Here is a 21,549-nt window from a genome sequence, read left to right as displayed (position 1 = left end):
TGCGGGAAGCTGGTTGAAAAGGCGTGGGGGGCCCGGCCAGGCAGGGTGAAGGCGAGGTCCTGGACACCACGGTGTGGTGCTGTGAGGCACGGGACAGTCAGAGCGGAAGTGAAGTGCAGGACAGAGGATGGGAGGGACCTACCAGTGCCGCAGCCTGCCATCCAGCAGGGGACTGAGGCCGTGGGTGGGGCCGCCATCTCAGCCGGAGGATGGGGCAGGGCTGATGGTGCAGGAGCATTTGTTGTCTTCCTTCAGCTGCTTGTCTGTGGCCGGGGCCTGGCTGCAAACGTGGGCCTGCCTAGCCACAGCCACAGTACCGTGTCCCGGCCAGCAGGCGTGGACTGGATCCTGGGTCCTATGTAAACTCACTCTGCCCCGTTCTTGGTGTGGCACTCAGCAGCAGCAGGTGTCCTCTCTAGCCTGCCCTTCCAGGGTCTGGGCAATTACCAGCAGAAGGTGGGCCCAGCCCCATCCCCGCACGCCCTGGAAGGAAGCCGTGTGGGCCCAGCCCCACCCCAGCATGCCCTGGACGCCGTGTGGGGTCCACAGCGAGCTCTGCCTGCAGCTGTCGCCTTTGACCTTGGAAGACGTCCTGGTGGCCACAGGCAGGGTGTTCTGCAGGGCCCTGCCAGCTCCCTGGCAGCCTGTTGCTCTGCCCTGCAAGGACAGCCAGGTGCTTGCGGTGGGCGGCTGCTCAGCGGGAGGCCTGACAGGTGTCTTTGGAACAGTGATGACGCAGCTGAGTCTCCAGGTGAGGAGAAGGGGAAGAGGTGGTGTGTTGCTGAGCACAAGGCCGATGTGAAATTCCCAGGGCTCAGCATCTTCCTTGGAAAACCTGGGACAGGTGCGAGGTAGGAACAGGCCAGCGGGTCTGGGCACGCTCCATTTAACTGTATCTGCTGCTGGCACGGTCCTCTGAGAGGCAGCTGCTGTGCTCCTCGGCACGGGCTCCGCCAGGGCCGTCATCCTGCGTGTCTTCCTGGATTTTAAATAGACCTGACTCTTGTTTTGGGGGGGGCAGGAGGGAAAGTCTTAGGTTTATAGACAGTTTGTAGAGATGGTTCAGAGACCCTCCACACGGCCTACACCCACTTTGCTCGTGGAAAGGAAGAGGCTGGAGTGCAGTCCAGTTGTCACCCATAAAGAACCAGCATTGTCCTGCTGTCACTTCCAGAAGCTCAGGTTACTCTGGACTGCTTGCTTTGCATCTCACATCCTCTTCTACCCATGGTAACATGAGTGTTCAGTCGGCCCAGTTCCTCAGCTCTTCCCGTACGGGTGAGGCTCTGGGGGGTCTCTCAGCCTTTCTCGGTCTTTTAGGATCTCGACGCAGTCTTGATCCGCTCTGGTCTGTGTGTTGGAATCCATCTGATAGCTTTCCTATGGTTAGACCAGAGGCAGGAAGTTTAGGGCTGGAAGATTCCGGATCTGAACCCTTCTCATTATCACATCTAACTGAGGGTTGCACCGTCCCTGTGGCTTATTTGGCCATGACCCTCTGAGTGGGATGAGAGCAGCCCAGAATTCTCCATGCCTACATTCTCTTTTTCCATTCTGTGTCATGGCCCAGCCCACACTGAAGGACCCCATTGGAGGTGGAGTCTTTTCCCAAATGCCTTGGAATCCTCTGGGAGATTTGTCTTCTGTATTAATTGACTCCATTGTTTGCTTAGGGGCTTGCGGCACTCTGCATTTTGGGTTATCATCCACTATTGCTGCCTTGATTCGCTCTCCCTCTTTAGAGTCTGTCCAGTGGCTCTAATGTCTCTGGCACAGGCATCATGGTTTTGCTGGTTTCTCTTCTCCTCTGACACAACCAGGAGCTCCAGGCTCAACCTGTCCACTTCCTGCCCAGGTCCTATGGGCAGCCATTTTCCCAAGAGCCCTGGTTCCTTTCTAGCTGCGTGACATGGGGAGCCGAGGTCTGGGGGTTGCAAGGTTGCCAGTGGTGTGCCGCCACTCCAACACCACTGTGACTCCAGAACAAGGGGTTCGTTCGTGTGTGCACACCGACCAAGACGTTCACATGTCTGTAAGTGGGTAACAGCTGGTGTTGCGTTATGTCATGCGTGAGCTCAAATGGACCCCTCTACCTTAGCCCCTCCGCACAAGTCACTGCACCCCAGTCCTTGCCTGTCCGTGACCTCCCACTGCCACAGAGAAGCCCGGCCCCCACCCCTGCCACGCCACATATACCGCGGTGTCAGCACAGCCCATGTGTCCCCAGGGAAGCCGCTCTTTCACCTCATGTTCAGAGCTCGGGGACAGCTCGGGGGCCCTGCATCAGAGGATCTGTGCCTTCCAGAAATGCATAGATCAGCACCTTCCTCCTCTGTGCCTCATCCAGGTGACTTCATGCATTGCAAACACAGCGGATCCCCTCCGCCATCTGAACTCCTGCCTGGGAACCACGAGCTCGTGGGCGACACATGTTTCTAATTAACATAGATTAAGGCTAAGGCTAGTCCACTCATGGTGTTACTCCCCCTACCCCTACCCCCCCCCCCCCCGCCCCATGTCATATGATTCCAGTATTAATCCCGGGAGGGTGACCCTGTACTCTATCTATGCATTCCTCCTTTCCTTCAAAACTGGTGGCCGCTGGCCCTTTTGCTCGCTCTGTGGTTTTGTCTTTCGTAGAGCGCCTCTCAGGCAGCCTGCAGCCTTTCCATACTGGTCTCACTTGCTTAGCGGTATGCATTCAAGTTTCTGCAGTTTCTTTTTATGGCTTCGTAGCTCGGTTTTTGTTATCATTGAATAACATCCTATTATATGAATGTGCCCAGATCTGTTTACCGGTTTACCTACAGAAAGACATCTCGGCTGCTTCCGGTTTGGGGAGAATTGTGGCTAAATCGGCTCAAACGCTCACATGCGGCTTTCTGTGTGTGTGTGGGGAGGAACTTTTCAGCTCAATTGGCGAGGCACCTCAGTGTGGTTTTTGGATCGCATGGGAAGAGAATGTTTAGCTTTGTCAGAAGCTGCCAGCTGCCTTCCAAGTGGCTGTGCTGTTTTGCCTTCCCACAGGCAGTGAGTCAGCTGCAGGGCCCCCTCAACGCTGCCAGCCGTGGGTACTTTCCTCTTAAGTTTTTGCTATTCTAATAGGTGTGCAGTAGTTCTCGCTGCTTCCTGTGAAGCTTCCCGGTGACTGAGGTCTGGGAGGTAGGTCACATTTTTTTATGCACTTGTTTGCATTTGGGGGGAAAGTTCTGTTTGAGATCCTCTACTGTTTTAATTGGGTTGTCTGAGTTCTTACTGTGATGTTTACAGTGGGTTTTGGTTGTGTTGATGGTGGATTTGGGGGTTTGAGGTGTGTTTCTTTGGTATATTGTAGATACAGTTCTTCATCAGGTATGTGGTTTGCAAATGTCATCTCCCAATCTGACTGGCCCTGTCATTCTCTTAACCGTATCTTTGCTGCAGAGCAGAGGTTTTTAGTATTAGTGATGTCTGATTTATCACACACTTTCCTTCATGGATTATGTGGTTGGTGTTTTATCCCATATCACGTCACCAAATCCCACACCCACATGGATTTGTCCCCCATGTTACTTCACGAAGTCTCGTGATAATGTGTTTTGTATGTGGCTTTCCAGTCCATTTTTGGGTGTCTTTGTGAAGGGTGTGACATCTCTGTCTAGATCTTCTTTCCCGCTGGCCCAGCCCAGGTTGACGGTCCATCCCCGCTCGCAGTTGCTCTCAGGCCTGGGTCACAGGTCAGCTGATAGTATTCTCAGGTGTCTGCATCCACTTCTTTTCCTACTGTCCTGTTTCACCCCCCGTGGTTCTGAGGGAAGTTCACAGAAAGGACTCAGAATGAATAGCTCAGTGTTCCTGATCGATTGGTGATGGTGAGCCTCCTGGGCTCCTGAATTTGGTTCTTAGTAAACATAACCCTTCTGAATGGGCTCGGTGCAGCCGAGATGAGGCTTTCAGCCACTGTGCCCAGGGGATGAGACTGTTTAGTCCTCAGAGAGCTGGCCACAGGCTGGGCAGGTGTGTGGTGGAGCAGGTGCATGGCCGGGTGGATGTATGTTAGGTGCATGGCTGAGCAGACCAAGGCTGCCTGCAAGTGTTTTGGCTTCCTTTGTTCCTCCTACTGGGCAGGCAGAGAAGCAGGCTCAGAGAGGGTGTCTGTCCGAGTGTGGGGGGCAGGCTGCGGTGCTGGTCCCGTAGACTGTGCTGGGATGAGACAAGAAGTAGAATCCTGGCCTGGCCAGGTCTGGCCTACGTGTTCTAGGGGGCCTCAGGGCCAAGGCCAGCTTGGGAAATGGCACACAATGGCCAACATTTGTTGGCTTTATCCCCACATTGTCTGCTTTGGCCCCCTCTTCAGGACCAGGCCACCTCCCCTGGGGGAGGGCCCGCGGGGCTCCTGCCCACAGCACTGTGTCTCCTGTGTGCTCTGATGCTTTCTGGGCATCTCTCTCACCACGGACTCTGTGCCCTGCTCCATCTGCCTCTGACCCAGCCAAGCACCTGCTTGGAATCAGAATGACCTCCCCCTCTCTCTCCCTAGGCATGACCTTCATGGAGAAGGAGGTGCCTGGGGCTGGGAAGGTGGCTCAGTGGTAGCGCTCTTGCCTCACATGCATGAGGCCCTGGGTTCAATTCCTCAGCATCACATAAGCAAAATGAAAAAAGCTGGAAGTGGCGCTGTGGCTTAAGTGGTAGAGCGCTAGCCTTTAGCTGAAGAGCTGAGGGACGGCGCCCAGGCCCAGAGTTCAGGCCCCATGACAGAACCCCCCCCCCAAAAAAAAGGAGGGGCCTGTGTGGTCCCTCCCGATCGGCAGTCCTCATCATACTGTTGGTCTGGTTGACTGTGGGGTGCCAGGCCTTGGGGCCCTGGCCTCCCCAGACCAGAGTCAGGAATGACAGCCTCAGTTACCATTCCCAGTCCCCTAGCCCAGGATTCTTTCTAGAACAGGTCACCACTACCAGCATCAGTTCTGCATAGCTGGTAGCATTTTCAGGAAATATCAGATAGATTTGTGTTTTTGCCAAAACACAAATGTTATGTGTTTCCAAGGTTGAAGTGTTAATTAGGCAGAGGCAGTGGCTTTGCTGTGTCCCCTGCTGGGAGGCAAAGACTTACAGTCACAGTACTGAGCAGCAGGTGTCCCCAGGCCCTGGGCCGCAGCTGCACTTCCCCTGAGGTCAACTGGCCTAGGGAGGGGGGGGGCACCGAGTCTGCGGGGAGCTTCCCACTGCACGGGGAGGCCGGTCAGTGAGGTCCTCAGAAAGGACAGGTTGACCTGATCCCACCCAGAGCCTGGCCTGCCAGTCCCTGCCCCTCCCTGTCCTCCCCTCCTCCCGTTCCTCCCCCTCCCTGCCCCTTCTCTGTCTCTGCTTCCTGTCTCCCTCCTCTGGGCCTAGGTTCTTGCTGCTGGTTGGGTAAAGTATACTTTATTTCCATGTCCTCAGTCCCCCAAAGCAGTTTGAAAGACACACGCATCCATTGAAGATCTAAGTGAGGATGTGTTTTATAAAGTGAGTGAGTTGCTAGTCTAGTTACTCTGCAGGGGCTGGTGATGCTGGGAATATTCTGGGTGCCTGTGTGTGTCTGTCAGCACATGCTGGTCACACACAGATGCACATGCACACGCACTACGCGCATGCACACACACATACACACACACACACATATACATACACACACACACGCACATACACGCAAACACGCACACCATCCCACCTGGCCTCCTTTCCTGCCATGGCCTCAGCTGCTGTGGCTATGTCCTGTTTCCACTCTGGACTTCCTGGACAGACACTATTGAGATAAGCAGGAGGAATACGATCCTGCCGATTCTCTACACCCACAGGGCCGCCCGCCTCCTGACCCTCCTCCTGGCACTGCGCGGGCAGGCATGGTTCAGGCAGGCACCGGGCGGGCAGGGCACCGTGTGGGGGACACGGTGTGGGCGGGCACGGCACAGGCAGGGCACCGTGGGGGGGCCGGGTACCAGGTGGGCAGGGCAGCTGGGGAGATGCAGGCTGGACCATGCACCTTGCTCTTTGGACCCCAGCAATGACCAGGGAGCCCTGGTTGGCAGGGATCCTGGGGTTGTCCGTGAGGTTCAGGGAGTGGGTCTGGAGGCCACTGGGTGAGGTGCCAGCCTGACTTGGAGTGGGGTGGGGGCATCTGATTCAGAAGCCGGGGCTCTGCTTGCAGAATGAGCTTAGCTGTTTGTGGCTGGAGGGGGGCTTGTGGGCTGACGCTGTCCCCTCTTCACCCAGTGTCGTTGCCCGGTGGCGTGCGCCCAGTGCGGGATGCCACGGGATGGGGTGGGACATTCTAGGAAAGGCCACTCTGCCAAGGGCCTGTTTCCATGGCACTGGGAGAGAGAAGCTTCCTGTCTCCTGGCTTGCCACTATCCCTGCACCGCCTGAGCACTGGTTCCGAGCCAGCCCCCGCCACGCTGGGAGAGACTCACATGAAAAAACGCCCCACCGGGCCGTGTGCTGACCTCTACAAAGCAGTAAACTAAGGCGTAATTGTAACTGTGGTGTGGCAAAGGCACTCCGGTTCCCGGCCGGCTCTGGATGGGCCCTGCGGCCGCTGCTGGGCCCGCCAGGCGGGCAGCGCCTCGTGGATAGCCACACCAAGGGAGATGGTCGACTGGGAGCCAGCTAGCTAGAGTGGGGACTGCTCGCCAGTGGGCGTCCCCCCCCCCGGCCCCCAGCCCCAGAGATGGAGGCAGGAGCTCCGCTATGCGCTCAGGCTCAGCTCTGGATGCATCTTCCCTAGCCAGACCCTGAGAACCGGCTAGAGGGCGCTCCACGGCGTCCTGCTTTGCTCACACCGTTGGTGCGAGGTGGTGGCCCCCCCGCTGGATGAGGCAGAGGCCGTCGGAGTGTGTGTGCTCTCTTGTCCTTGAGAGCACATCTCACAGCCGGGCAGGGACCCTTGGGACCCCTGCGTCTGGGCGGACTTGGGCTTGGGTCACAGGCAGACCTTACAGCCAGCATGTCCAGCCAGGGTCCACACACAGCCCCTGGGCAAAGAACAGCTTCTGGTAGGACCGAGATAGAAACATAGGATCCAATTAAGGGCACTGAAAGGTATTTTAGCCTGTGGCTGGGAGAGACAGATCCTTGTCAGTGAGTAATGGTTGTTCTGGGAGGTTCTAGGCCGAGCTACTATAGTGCCAAAGCAGTTAGAGGTGTCCGCAGGCAGAGCCAGTCTGTACTTGGCCGGGAGAAGGCTGGAAGGGGGACATGGGAGGCTGGGGTCCCAGCCACTCCACATGCCCTGTCTCTGCCTCCTCTCTCCTCTCCCCCATCCTGGAGCCCTGCTGCGCCTGACACGCTAGTGAGTGACAGGGCCGTCCATCTTGCCCAGATTGCTGTCGGCCTCTCCGGCTCTTTCTTCCTGGCCCTCCCTGCTCAGGACCCAGGCTCTGTCCAGCCTGTGCACCTGTGGGACCAGTACCTGGCTGGTTTGGGGACACTCTGCACCTGCCCTCTCGGGACTCCACCAGACCAGGTTGGGAACAAGGCCTTGTTCTGCTCATGATTTGAAGCCAGCATCGATGGCCACAGCCTCTCCCCTACCCCTTAGTGTGAAACTGCTTTTCTTTCTACCCGATACGAAACACTCAAACCACAAAGGGCACCAAGGCCACCCAGATGCCATGAGTCAGCCCCCCTTCCCTGTCCTTCCCCAAGGCCCTGCAGGAATCACACAGTGCCTTTCATCAACGGGTGAATGAATAAAAATGAGTACAAGAAGAGGGACAGGAGCCCGACTCTGCCCGCAGCACCTGTATCCCCAGCTATGCCCCCACCACAGCCTGTCCAGGGGACACGAAAGACCTGGTGGAGCCGGAACTACCCGCCGAGCACTCCAGGGGACCTGGGACACCTCCCGGCCACCTCCGTTAGTTCTGCAGCATGTGGTGGTTTCCATGTTCTGGCTTCTTCTGGCAATGGTTAGTGAAAGATAGCCTAATGTGCAAATCAGAAGAAATGTAAACAAACACAATCATGACAACAGAAACATTAGGTCCTCCACTGCCCTCCACTGCTCCACAATTCCTCCCTAGAGAGAAGCATCCCCACTTTGGCGGGCTTCTCTCTCTTCTGCTCCTTGGATCCTGGGCCTGCCCTGTCTTCCCAGGAGAAGGCTGCCCTTCCCCTGCCATGCAGGCTTCCTTGGTGGCTCTTCTGTGGTGTGGCGGCCTAGGGAGACGGGCCTGGCTCACTTTGGTTCAGCCACACTGGGTCCCTGGCTTGTGTTTTCACCAGCCTCAGGCCAAGGGCTGTCGGTGCACTCTTCCTGAGCAGGTGCCTCCAGGAAGCCCCGGGGCAACCTGCAACACAATTCTGGGATAAGCCAAGCCATGTTTTCTCCAGGGAGAGTTGGCCTGGACCTGGGCTGGGGTCCTCTAATCGAATAACGGATGTCTCTATCACCCGCAGCCTGGCAGGCCTAGTGCGCATCTCTGGACCACACAGCTTGTCCAAAGCCCTGTGTGCTGGGCTTCGAGAGGGGGTCCTTCTAAAGATCTCACTCTTGCTCTGTCTTTCCTCTTGCTGTGGAGCTGATCTTCAGCTCACCTCTGAGCTGCTCCACACCAGAGTTGGGTTTTGCAAGGTATCTCACGTACTTAACTGGCTCTGTGGAAGCCGCACTATGGTGGAGAATTTGATGCTGGGATTTAACAGACTTGATTGCATTAGCACTCAAATATTGAGACTTTCATACTTCATGGGATCTTAAAGAGCGTTTTTCCTGCATTAATCTTTGTACTACATGTCTATAGGATCGGGGATGAAACTGAACATGGATCACTTAATTTGTGAGTGAATTGTAGAACTAGCAGGTTTGAAGTCGAGAGCTACGATGTAGAGTAGCTTGGCGTAGACTGATGTGTGGACTTGATGCGACCTCCTGCTCATGGCGGGACCACATTCATCCTTGCACCAGGAGGCCTCCCCATGCCTGCGGCGGAGGCCAGAGTTGGCTGAGTGTCTGGGGTGGCCAAGCGGGAGTGCACCATCATCTTCCCAAAGTGACAGGAAAGCGGGGACAGTGCCCTAGGAGGTGTGTAGTGCAGGCCAGGGATGAGCAGGCCCCAGGAGGCAGGGGTGGGAACTCTGGACTTTGGATCCCCACCCTGAGACAGTTCGGGCAAGCCAGGATGGTCAGAGACATTCTTCCTCGTCCTTGTCACTCATGTGCTTCTACGATGAGCTGCCTGCTGCGACTCATGCTCAGAACTTTCACAATGGCCACCTCACAGAGACCGGGACCCACCAAGGACTGAGTCCTTGAGAGGCAAAGGGGAGCTCCTTCTTGATCTTTCAAACAGTTAAAAATTCCTGTGGGTAAAGCCAAGGATAAAGGTCAGGTTGGGGTGTGGGAGCCCAGCCGGGTGCCTGAACCACTGCAGCACTGTGGTTGATGGATGGATGTGTGCCGGTGCCATGTTTTGACCAGGATTGATGTATAGATGTGTGCCCGTGCCGTGTTTTGACCGTGGTTGATGGATGTGTGCCCGTGCCGTGTTTTGGACTCAGGGCATGTCACTCTCACTCCGATTTTTTTGTTCACGCCTGGTAATCTGCCACTTGAGCCGTTTCCAATTCTGGCTTCTTGCGGGAGGTAACTGGAGGTAAGAGTGTCTAAGATGTGTCTACTCAAGCTGTCTCCAAACCTGGGACCTCGGCAGCTGGAGTAGCTCGGATTCTCAGTGTGAGCCACAGACACCCAGCTCAACCAGGATCCTTTCTTTAGAGCAGAAGCCATGGACCAGCTCGAATAAACAGATGCCCCCCTCCCTGTGTCTGAGCGGCCAGCGCATGAGCCACACGGTTGACTTTTATCTCCCCAAAGACACGGCTGTTTCCTGTTGTGCCCCCAGACTCCTGTCCTGGAGGGTAGCTGTGGCAGCCTTGGAGCCAGGCCGTGGAAATCACCCACAGGAGGCATGCTGGTGCTTCAGAGGCTGGGGAATCAGCCTCTGGGAGGTGTGTCCCTCCGTCGGCCCCTACCGCTGTGCATTTAGAGAGGGCTGCTGAGTTCTATGCAGATGACACCGCAGACCTGACCTCCTTAAATGCTCTCCTTTCAGTTCCCAGTGATTAGCAGGTCATGACACAGATTTGAAAATTGCCGGCCGCAGCAGCCTTCCCCTCCCCCGCATCTTCACTTGTTCTTCTGTGGTCTGTGAGTAGCTGCTGTTCTCCACCCAGCCCCCGCCCTCATTGACAGGGAGGGAGCTGAGCTGGATCCTACGACACCCCACTAAATCCCTTTGCTTCTGATCCTGGCGGTGTTCGAGGTTCTGGGTTCATTAACCTCTCTTCCCCGTCGTAAGAACCTCCGCTGCTGCCCAGAGGCCCTGGAGCATCCAGCACAGTTCAGAGTAAATGACCAAGTCACACTGGCCACTGACCCAGGGAGACCCCCGGGTGCCCCCAGCCCCACGGGGCCTTCGCCTGAGGCACAAACCGCACCTCCTCTCCTGTCACACAGGAGAAGTTGTGCCTGTGTCCTTCTCCAGGTGTCCCCCTGGCTGGCAGCCTTGTGTGCCCCTGTGGATCACCTGAGGGTTCCACCAATGTGCTTATACCCCTGGGTCTTGTGGCAGCCCTCAGTGGCCAGAGGCGTTACCCGGAGGCCTGCCTGGGAGGGCATGCCCAGCACACAGTGGACCAAGGGTCTGAGGGTACATCCCCAACCTCATCCAACTCCTGGCTGACCTGGGTCAGGAAGGTGCCAGGTGCCCGTCTGTCTGTGCCGGGCTCCTGCTTGGTGCTTGAATCTCCTCGGTGGCTTTGGAAAGCATCGCCAGGTATGTTGCCTGCCTCAGACCCGGGCCCTGCTGGCCTTTTGGGTTCCACCTTGTTTTCGTTCTAATCCCAGCACCCTGCTGACACTCACCACAGCTAAATGCCATCCACTGCATTGGCCTGTCAGCGTTGATTTGAATCTTTACTCTGTCATCCATCATATCAGGACACCCGTCCAAATTTGTGTCACAGCCTCGTTGAACTAAATAGCCCATCTGTCTGTGCCCAGAGCTGGAGGTAGCCCTGCAAATGAGGACCCAGGCTGTGTCCCCCCCCCGCCGTGTCCCCCCCTTGCCGGCCCCCAGGGCCTTCTCCCCATCTGCCCAGGGAGTCCTGGGTGCTGGCTACTGAGCATGACCTCAGTTCCCATGCTCGGAGGCTGCCAGCCTGGGCTGTGCCCACCTGGAGCCCTGGTGCCCCTCCCCAGCACCTGTGGGGGCTGGCACAGCTTCCTTCTGAGGTGTATGGCACACTCTGTGTTGGGAGGGGTGATGTCCTCATGTCAGGGGCTGCTTGGCATTCCAAGGACCTGTGTCCAGCCATCCATTGTGCCTAGCCCTGAGCAAAGCGTGCCCGAGACTGGAGCGGACCGGTGGCTATGTGCAGGCTGCCCGCAGTGCCCGCCCTGCCCCGGGGCCACTGGAGTCCCCGAGACCCACAGGTCCCCTGAGGCTGTGTGGCAGCCTGGCTCCGTGGCCTGTCCGTGGTGGCCATGGGGCCTCTGCCGCACCTTGAGTCCCAGTCAGGTGCACGGTGGTAGCTCATGGGAGAGCCGCAGAAGCAGGGCCGGGGTTTGCCATCCTTAGCCAGGCGCCCACCTGGTTGCCATCCTCAGCCCCCCCTTCCTCCTTGGCCCAGCGCCCCTTCCTCATGGTGCCTGGTGTAGCTCCAGGAGCTGCCCTGGCAGCCAGCACTAGGAGGCTCTAGGAGCCACCTTCTAACCCACTGCTGGCATAGACCAAGGTCCAACCCCCGACCCGTCCCGCCCGTGCTTCCCACTGACCGTGGCGTGGCGGCTCTCCAGGTGGGCTGGGATCCCCGTATGCTGCCATCCCTGACTGGAGGGAGCCCCGCCCCGGTCCCCCCAGTCCTCAGCACCGCGGTCCTCAGCAGCACGGAGTGGGCGCCCACCCTGTGCTGAGAAGAGCCTGGGGTGAGGGGGCATGCTGGCAGGAGCGATCGAGAGGCCGGCACGGCCTCTGTCCTCCACAGGGGGCCAGGTTCCCGTTGTTACAGGAGGCTCTTGAGCGTGGCACTGTCTGTATGGTCAGCGGTACGCTCTCCCGGTTACTGGTCTGGCCAGGCCACAGTTACCATCGGAGACAAGACTTAAAGAGGGTCACTCCTGGTTGGAATTCCCTCTCGGCTCACGCGCCTTCTCCTGCAAAGCCTGGGCCGGCTCCAGGTCTCCAGTTCTCCCTGGATCAGGAGACAAGTGGAGGACAGGGAAGCAGAAGCCAGCAAAGCAGCACGGGTCAGGGTTGTGGGAGAAACAAGCTCTTCTCTGTGCGTGGGTCAGCCTGGGGCGTGTGTGTGTGTGTGTGTGTGCGCGCGCACGCGAGCGCACGCACACACGTTTGTGCATATATGCTGGCATGGCCAGGTGGGCTGTGTACATCCAGGTGTGTACATCTGTGTGTGTCTGTGTGTACGTGGGTGTATACACAGGCCTGAGTGCCCCTGTGCCCAGGTGTACCTGTGTGGCCTGCATGTCTGACAGGCCCTGGCCTCCTGTGTGCTCTGTGTCCATAGCAAGTGCCATGCCATGTGTGCCCCAGTGTGTCTGCATGCTTGTGTGTGCACACATAGGTGTACACACAGTGGTGTGGATGGTGCTTGTGTGGAACTGAGCTTCTACCGGCTGTGATGTCTGAACTGAGCCTCCACCGGCTGTGATGCGTGGACACCTGGGCCTCCTGCTGGTGCTGGTGCTGTGCCCCCGGGCAGCCTTCAGCACCCCTGGGAGGGTCTGGCCTGTGCGTGGATCCCAGTGCCGCCTTGTGTGGGGACGGAGACGGAGTCTCAGCTTGGCGGTGGAGCCCCGTGCTCTGTGCAGCCAGTTTTCTCCTGTGACATGCAGGGGGCTGGGGAAGCGGGAGCCCCGTCCTCTGTGTCTCGCTCTTTCATTTCCGGCCGCAGCTGAGCTGGGCCACGTTTAATTTCCTGTCTGCGGAGGCAGAGCTGACTGGAAAGCATGGGGTGGAGAGAATGCAGGGCCCCACCTGACCCGGCGCTGGCTTTCCGAGTGCTCTCCCCCGCACCCGTGCATGGGTTTTGGACGTCTCCCTGGAGCTGGGTGTCCCTGCCTTTTGCGCCCCTCAGCCGATGGCACTGGGTGGGCCTCGGGCTGGGCTCTGGGCCGTGGGCAGGGTCTGCGGGGCTACGGCTTAGCCACTCAACTTGCCACCACTCCTGTCTTGTAGGTCAGCTGGCCGCCGGCACCTGTGAGATTGTAACCCTGGACCGGGACAGCAGCCAGCCACGGAGGACGATTGCTCGGCAGACGGCGCGCTGTGCGTGCAGGAAGGGACAGATCGCGGGGACCACGAGAGCCAGGCCTGCCTGCGTGGACGGTAAGAGCCTGGCACGGAGCAGTCACCAAGGGTGGCATCCTAACAGAGCCATCCCAGAACGACCCCAGGCCCAGACCCCACGTCACCCTCCCCACCTGGTCTTGTCTTCAGGCTGGCACTTCAGTGAGATTGTGCCGTGGGCAGCATGGCTGGCACACACAAGGGCTCCTTGCTCCCTGCCACAGCTGGCACTGGTGAAGGGCAGCAGACGCCAGTGTGGTCTCTGGGGAGTGGGAAGGGCAGTGGACGCCAGTGTGGTCTCTGGGGAGTGGGAAGGGCAGTGGACGCCAGTGTGGTCTCTGGGGAGTGGGAAGGGCAGTGGACGCCAGTGTGGTCTCTGGGGACTGTGGAGGGCAGCGGACGCCAGTGTGGTCTCTGGGGACTGTGGAGGGCAGTGGACGCCAGTGTGGTCTCTGGGGAGTGGGAAGGGCAGTGGACGCCAGTGTGGTCTCTGGGGAGTGGGAAGGGCAGCAGACGCCAGTGTGGTCTCTGGGGAGTGGGAAGGGCAGCAGACGCCAGTGTGGTCTCTGGGGAGTGGGAAGGGCAGTGGACGCCAGTGTGGTCTCTGGGGAGTGGGAAGGGCAGCGGATGCCAGTGTGGTCTCTGGGGACTGTGGAGGGCAGTGGATGCCAGTGTGGTCTCTGGGGACTGTGGAGGGCAGTGGACGCCAGTGTGGTCTCTGGGGACTGTGGAGGGCAGTGGATGCCAGTGTGGTCTCTGGGGAGTGGGAAGGGCAGCAGACGCCAGTGTGGTCTCTGGGGAGTGGGAAGGGCAGTGGACGCCAGTGTGGTCTCTGGGGAGTGGGAAGGGCAGTGGACGCCAGTGTGGTCTCTGGGGAGTGGGAAGGGCAGCGGATGCCAGTGTGGTCTCTGGGGACTGTGGAGGGCAGTGGACGCCAGTGTGGTCTCTGGGGAGTGGGAAGGGCAGTGGACGCCAGTGTGGTCTCTGGGGAGTGGGAAGGGCAGCAGATGCCAGTGTGGTCTCTGGGGAGTGGGAAGGGCAGTGGACGCCAGTGTGGTCTCTGGGGAGTGGGAAGGGCAGCAGACGCAAGTGTGGTCTCTGGGGAGTGGGAAGGGCAGTGGACGCCAGTGTGGTCTCTGGGGAGTGGGAAGGGCAGTGGACGCCAGTGTGGTCTCTGGGGATTGTAGAGGGCAGTGGACGCCAGTGTGGTCTCTGGGGAGTGGGAAGGGCAGCAGACGCCAGTGTGGTCTCCGGGGATTGTAGAGGGCAGCGGACGCCAGTGTGGTCTCCAAGGTGCCCTCTTGTCGACCTCATGGGGCCCTGGGTCCAGCCTGGGCCCTCACTTCCCACACTGTCTGCCTATGGGCTCCACCTCCCCGGGCTCACACCCTGCAGCTTCAGCTGCACATGGGCTCCAGCTCCCCAGGCTCACACCCTGCGGCTTCAGCTGCACAGCTGAGGCTGTACCCCTGCCCTTCTGCCTGGTCCATCTGTGCTACGGGACCCTAGGTGTGGGCAGCTGGGGAAGGAGGACTGATGGGTGCTAAACAGAGGCCAAAGTGTCCTGTGTGTGCACAGGTGGGTGAGGCATTGTGTGCGTGTGCACAGGTGGGTGAGGTGTTGCGTGTGCACAGGTGGGTGAGGTGTTTTGTGTGTGCGTGTGCACAGGTGGGTGAGGTGTTGTGTGTGCACAGGTGGGTGAGGCATTGTGTGTGTGCACAGGTGGGTGAGGCATTGTGTGTGCACACAGGTGATTGAGGCATTGTGTGTGCGCAGGTGGGTGAGGCATTGTGTGCACAGGTGGGTGAGGCGTTTTGTGTGTGTATGTGTGCACGCACAGGTGGGTGAGGCGTTTTGTGTGTGCACAGGTGGGTGAGGCATTGTGTGTGCACACAGGTGGGTGAGGCGTTTTGTGTGTGTATGTGTGCACGCACAGGTGGGTGAGGCGTTTTGTGTGTGCGTGTGCACAGGTGGGTGAGGCATTGTGTGTGTGTGCACAGGTGGGTGAGGCATTGTGTGTGCACACAGGTGATTGAGGCATTGTGTGTGCGCAGGTGGGTGAGGCATTGTGTGTGTGCACAGGTGGGTGAGGCATTGTGTGTGTGCACAGGTGGGTGAGGCGTTGTGTGTGTGCACAGGTGATTGAGGCATTGTGTGTGCACACAGGTGGGTGAGGCGTTTTGTGTGTGTATGTGTGCACGCACAGGTGGGTGAGGCGTTTTGTGTGTGCATGTGCACAGGTGGGTGAGGCATTGTGTGTGTGTGCACAGGTGGGTGAGGCATTGTGTGTGTGCACAGGTGGGTGAGGCATTGTGTGTATGTGTGTGCGTGTGCACAGGTGGGTGAGGCATTGTGCATGTGCACAGGTGGGTGAGGCATTGTGTGTATGTGTGTGTGTGTGCACACAGGTGGGTGAGGCATTGTGTGTATGTGTGTGTGTGTGCACACAGGTGGGTGAGGCATTGTGTGCGTGTGCACAGGTGGGTGAGGTGTTGTGTGTGTGTGCACAGGTGGGTGAGGCATTGTGCGTGTGCACAGGTGGGTGAAGCATTGTGCGTGTGCACAGGTGGGTGAGGCGTTGTGTGTGCGCACAGGTGGGTGAGGCGTTTTGTATGTGTGTGCATGCACACGCACAGGTGGGTGAGGCGTTTTGTGTGTGTGTGCGTGCACAGGTGGGTGAGGCGTTTTGTGTGTGTGCACAGGCGGGTGAGGCGTTTTGTGTGTGTGTGCGTGCACACGCACAGGTGGGTGAGGCATTGTGCATGTGCACAGGTTGTTAAGTCCTGGGAACTGGATTCCGGGCATGATGGGTGGAAGCAGGGCACGCCAGGTCCCGGCCCCGTGCCCCCGTCTTCCTGGCGTTGATTCTTCCCAGGATGAGGGGCTCAGTGGCCGCAGCCCTGCCTTTCCCCTCTGCCCCTCTCCCTCCTCCGCTCCCTCCCTCCCCTCCTCTCCCCGTGGGAAGCTGGGTCTGGCCTGATAACGAATTGAATCTGGGGCTGCGCATGGAGACTCTGCCCTGCCTGCCTCCCGGGAGCCTGCGGTGCCCCAGGAGCCGGGTCCCAGAGACAAATTAAAACCTCGCCGTTTCCAAGGGAGGCCAAACAAATGAGTTAGCTCGCAGTTTCTGCACAGTAGGCATTTTCTAGGCGGCTCTCTAATTTAATTTTTGCTTTTCTATTTCCTTGCTCTGCCTGCATTATCCACTTCCCGGCGTGTGGGTCTGTGGACGGAACGTGCTGACCGCAAGCAGGGCCCCGCCGAGACGCTTCACGCTGACCCTCGCGTGCCCGAGATGCTAGGGCAGCGCTGCCCCTGGCATCGGTGCTCTCCTTAGTAGCTGACGTTTCACTGCTCATAAATTTTTCTCCCATTCATTTGAAGAAGGCATGTGCTGAGGTGCCAGGGGTCTGGGGGAGGGACTCTCAGAACACTTAATCCATCACATCCAGTGTGGAGTGGGGCTGCTTCTGCCTGCCTCCCACAGACAAGATGCTTCCTGAGGGAGACTTCCAGTGGGGTGTTGAGGGATGAAGAGGAGCTCCATCTTCTGGCACTGGCGGTGAAAGCGGAGCATCTGGGGCTAGTATACTCAGCTCCTCTCTGAGTCAAAGCACATTTGCATGAGCCTGTCCCAGGACAGTAGCAGAGCAGATCAGTGCACAGAGCCACAGGGAGAGATGGGACAGTGGACTGCACGGCCTCAACACCTCTCCGACCTTCACGGTGCTGCTTCAGGGTCACCTTGTGACATCACCCTGGCCGCCTGGACAGAGCAGCACCGCCAGCTGTGTCTGCACGTGCTTTCTGTTCCCCTCTCTACCAGGCCGTCCCGACCCTGTACCACACCTCCGCGGGCCTAACCTGCCTGTCACCGGGCAGAGCCACCCGCCTGCCGCTCCCTCTTGTGGAAGAATGTCTCTGTGTCCAGCGGAGCGAGGAGAAGGTTCTTGCGGCAGCAGAGCATGGGGCTCAGCGAAGGGCAGGCAGGGGTCACCGTGCTAGTCCTGGGCAGCATGTTCCCCTGGGAGCGTGCAGGCGGGAGCAGGCTGGTCTTGGGTAACTGGGCAGCTAGCCCCAGCGGTGGACACCGTGGACGGCAGACAGGAGCCCCGGAAGCTGGCTGTCCGCCTGCCCGGCCAGCGGTGGTCTACCCAGGAGGCTCCTGAAGAGCCCGCAGGCTGATGCGATGGACACGTGGTGGTCCTGGCCGTGCTGGGCCGGCCCAGGCTGGAATCCATGGAAGACGTTCTCTCCAGCACAGCCCAGGAGGTGTGACCATCCCAGAGACGCGGTCCCGCTTGCTCTCCAGCCTGGGCCCCACGCAGTGGGTGTCTGTGGGTGGAGCCCATGTCTCCCCCACACCTGGGCAGCAGCCCCTCCTCCTCAGGTTCTCTGGGAGCAAAGTAAGACTGCACAGAGGCCTCGCAATACTCAGCCCGGGCCATCATTCTTCCCAGGCACAGATCCTCGCCACCCAGGAGCCACGCACATGGCGGATGAAGCATGGGGCTCTGCTGGGGAAGAAGGGACGGGAGGTGGGCATAGGCCCCTGCCTGAGGGCTGGCCATAGAAAGTCAGCTGCTGGGGTGCTAGCTGAGGGCTGTTGACCCAGAAGAGCCAGGAGGGAGGGGCTGGCACCTCAGAGTCATGGGGACGCGGAGCACAGGAGGAGAGCCTTCACCCCCAGCGACTGAATTCCCACCGGACCACCAGCGAACGCTGAGGGGGAGGAGCAGCCTATTCAGCAGATGGAGCAACTGCACGTCCACAGGAAGGGAATGAAGTCGGGTCGTCCCCGCACATTATATTATACTCGAAGTTAATTCGGAGTGGGTTAAAGACAAGGTGGTAACAATCCTGCGGACCCATAGAAAAAAGTGGGCAAATCTTTAGGGTCTTAGCCTTGGCAAAAGGTTCTTTTGACAGCAAAAGGCAGTAGCAAAGCAGTAAGGGGGGAAAAAAAGCAGGTACAACTGATTGCATCAGAGCACAAGTTTGTGTGCATTCAATTACACCATCAATTGAAAAATTCCAGAGCGTGGGAGAAAGTCGTCTGGCTGTTCCTTAAATAACTTAGCATAGAGTTATTTTATGACCCAGAGCTCTAACACTGTGGACATCTAGGTACGCACCCAACAGAAATAAAAATAGAGGTCCACACAAAAGCCCACACAGGAATGTTTACAGCTCCATGAATCGTAGTGGTTGAAAAGTCCCATAGCTCAAATGTCTGTCCTTGTGCCAGTGGATAAACCTCCTGTACATCCACACCGCTGATGAACGTCACCTCATGGATGACCTTGAAAACCTGTACCAAACGAAAGGCCCGAGGCCTCAAAGGCACACATTCAGTCCATTGATGCAAAATGCCCACCATAGGGGCCGGGAAGGTGGTCTAGTGGTTGAGTGCTTGCCTAGCATGCCTGAAGCCCTGGGTTCAATTCCTTAGCACCACATAAACACAAAAAGCCAGAAGTGGCGCTATGGCTCATGTGGTAGAGCACTAGCCTGGAGCAAATGAAGCTCAGGGGCAGCGCTCAGGCCCTGAGTTCAAGCCTCAGGATGGACAAAAACAAGAACAAAACCTAAAGTAAAAATGAAATGTCCACAATAGGCAAGTCTACGGAAAGAGCAAGTGACAGGTGGTGTTGGCCAGCCTGGGGGTGGAAGGGTGCAAAGTCAAAGCTGAGGGACACAAGGCCTCTTGCTGGTGATGACAGTGTTCTAAAACTGGCTGGGCAGTCAGCCTGCCCTGAACTGTCCCCCGCTCATCCTCATGACAGCCAGCTTGGGGCAGCAGCCGGCGGCCAGGGGATGCTGTGGAAAGGCCCCATCCGTCACCCCCGGGAGCACTGCTGGTTTGGGGAAGAGGACCGGGTTTTGTATGGTCCTTCAGTTGGCAGCTAGACTCCTCACCACCGTCACCACAGCTCCCGGCTTGCTAGGCTGTGCGCTGGTCGCCCCCTTGATGCCCTTCTGGCATGGATCCCTGCGTCCACAGCACCGAGGGTGCGCTGCCTGCCAGTGCGGATGGCCCTAGGGCCCTTAGGAAGGTGCAGTCAGCAGCCTCTGGACCTGAGAGTGGCCCTGTTGGCTCAGCCTGCACTGCGCAGGGCCTTTCAACTATAGAAGAGGTGCCTGGAGAGGTTTTGCCTCCCAGGGACAGACGTCACTTCTGCAAGGCCACACACACACACACACACACACACACACACACACACACACACACACACACACACACACACACACACACACACACACACACACACACACACACACACGGGAACACTGGGGCAGGGAGGAAAGACCCTGTGAAGTCACCCCTGATGGTAACAGATCCAGGGTGGGCCAGGGAGAGGATGGAGGCTTAGTGGTGGCCAGATGCCGTGGCTCCACAATCCAGGAAGGCTTCCTGGAAGAGCCTGGTGTTGGCACTATGGCAGAGCAGGCATTTCTTTCTGCCATCCTTCATTGTCACTCTCACTCCTCAGGAGTCCATTAGCAGCAAGGGTGCATGCATGGTCACTGGCCTGAGCCCACTGGACTCTTGACAGTGGTCAGTTCTGCAGCAGGCCTGTGTGCTCAGGTCTCCTTCCCCAGGGAGAGATGCTCTCCTACATATGTGCATGTTTAGAAAAGAGTATTTCTGTATGTTTCTGTCTTAATCCAACGAATATCTGAACCTGGGTGGCTAATAAAGAATAGAGCCAGGAGTTTTTGGCTCCTGTCTGTGGTCTTAGCTACTTAGAAGGCTAAGGTCAGAGAGTATGGTTCAAAGACGGCCAGGGTAGGAAAGTCTGTGAGACTTACATTACCTACTGGAAGCTGGAAGTGGAACTATAGCTCAAAATAGCAGAGCACCAGCCATGAACAAAAATGCTAAGGGACAGCATCCAGACACTGAGTTCAAGCCCTGCTACTGGCGCATATGTGTGTACACACACTCATACACACAGATTATTTTTTCTCTTATATCTCTGGAGTCTGGGAGCCCGCAGCCCAGGTGCTGCAAGTGTCCTCCAGGGCAGAGAAGGCCATGTTCACATAAGGGCCCAGGGGTCTTCCACTGAGCCCTTTACCCACAGAATTAATCTGTTCATGGAAGAGCAGACCTGAATTCTGTAACAAAACCTGTGGAGCGGGGGTGGTTTCCAACATGAAGTTCAGAGTGTTGTAATTTAGAAATGTGAGTCCCTGCTCTTCATGACGCTGTGTGACCTCAGGCAGGTCCCCTGACTTCTCTGAGATGTGCTCAGAAAAGCAGCACAATGGTGAATGTGAAGGCTCAGCCATGAACTAACTTTGTTTCATGGTGGTACATGCTTTCTGGAGTCTGCTGCACCCTCCCTCACCTGCCACATCCACAGTCTCTTCCCCTGATGTATGGTACTCATGGGTTAAATTGTCAGGAGATTTGTGAGCTGACTGGTGTACATGACCTTATTATTAATTAGATTATGAACACTTTCTTGTAAATAAAAAGAGACAAAGGTGTTTTTGATTATACTAGAAAGAAGGAAGAGCCAAGTAAGCCTAAATCAAAGCAGTAATGATAAGCAAGGGAAATATGTGAAGTGGAAAATTTACAAACAGGGGAAATCACCTAAGCAAAAATTAGCTGGTTGAAAGACAAACGATATTGCCAAAGCTCTGGTTAGGCTAAGAGGAAGGATGAGGAGTGGAACAAAGAGGAGACAGAGGAGTCACATGATTGACTCGGGAACAGATGACCCACCTCACCACATAAATGAGAGTTAAAAGGATTACCACAGACAACTGTTTGCCGACCTACTGGGTGACCTTGATGGGACCAACATTCCTACAAGACACAAATTACCAAAACTGACTCAAGAGGAAACAGATAGCCTCTGTAGAACTATTAATTATCAAATAATCAGAAAGAAAGCTTCCTAGCAAGAATGCCCCAGACTAGAGGTCTGCACTGATGAATTGTTACTAAGTCTGGTGTCACTGGGAGAGCAGATGCAACAACAAAGACCTCCCAAAGGCATTCCCAGAATGCCATAGACCTTGGAGATGTAGACACAAAAGCTCACAACACAATAGCAAGCGGAGCCCAGCAGTGTGGCCCATGGGAATTCACCTCAGGAATGCAAGGTTGGTTCAACATATGAAAAAAATCAATCTATATGCCGCACACTGCTCATATGATACAGAATAAAGGTCATATGATCATGCAAATAGATGGGAAAAA

At 57.2% G+C, this 21,549-nt stretch overlaps 1 protein-coding gene across 2 annotated transcripts in view; it reads left to right on the top strand.

Moving 5' to 3' along the window:
• Tafa5 (TAFA chemokine like family member 5) overlaps positions 1 to 21,549 on the top strand; it is a 165,395-nt gene that overhangs the window by 103,116 nt on the left and 40,730 nt on the right. For both annotated transcript variants that reach the window (XM_069999813.1, XM_069999814.1), the window contains exon 2: positions 13,221 to 13,370. In XM_069999813.1, coding sequence (XP_069855914.1) covers positions 13,221 to 13,370 — 150 coding nt within the window. The remainder of the gene's footprint in view (positions 1 to 13,220; positions 13,371 to 21,549) is intronic.

This window comes from Dipodomys merriami, unplaced genomic scaffold, assembly GCF_024711535.1.
Source record: "Dipodomys merriami isolate MVZ:Mamm:240054 unplaced genomic scaffold, mDipMer1.0.p SCAF_55, whole genome shotgun sequence".
NCBI classification, from domain to species: Eukaryota; Metazoa; Chordata; class Mammalia; order Rodentia; family Heteromyidae; genus Dipodomys; species Dipodomys merriami.
Note: the sequence above shows the minus strand (reverse complement) of the source record. Positions and strands in the feature narration are given on the sequence as shown.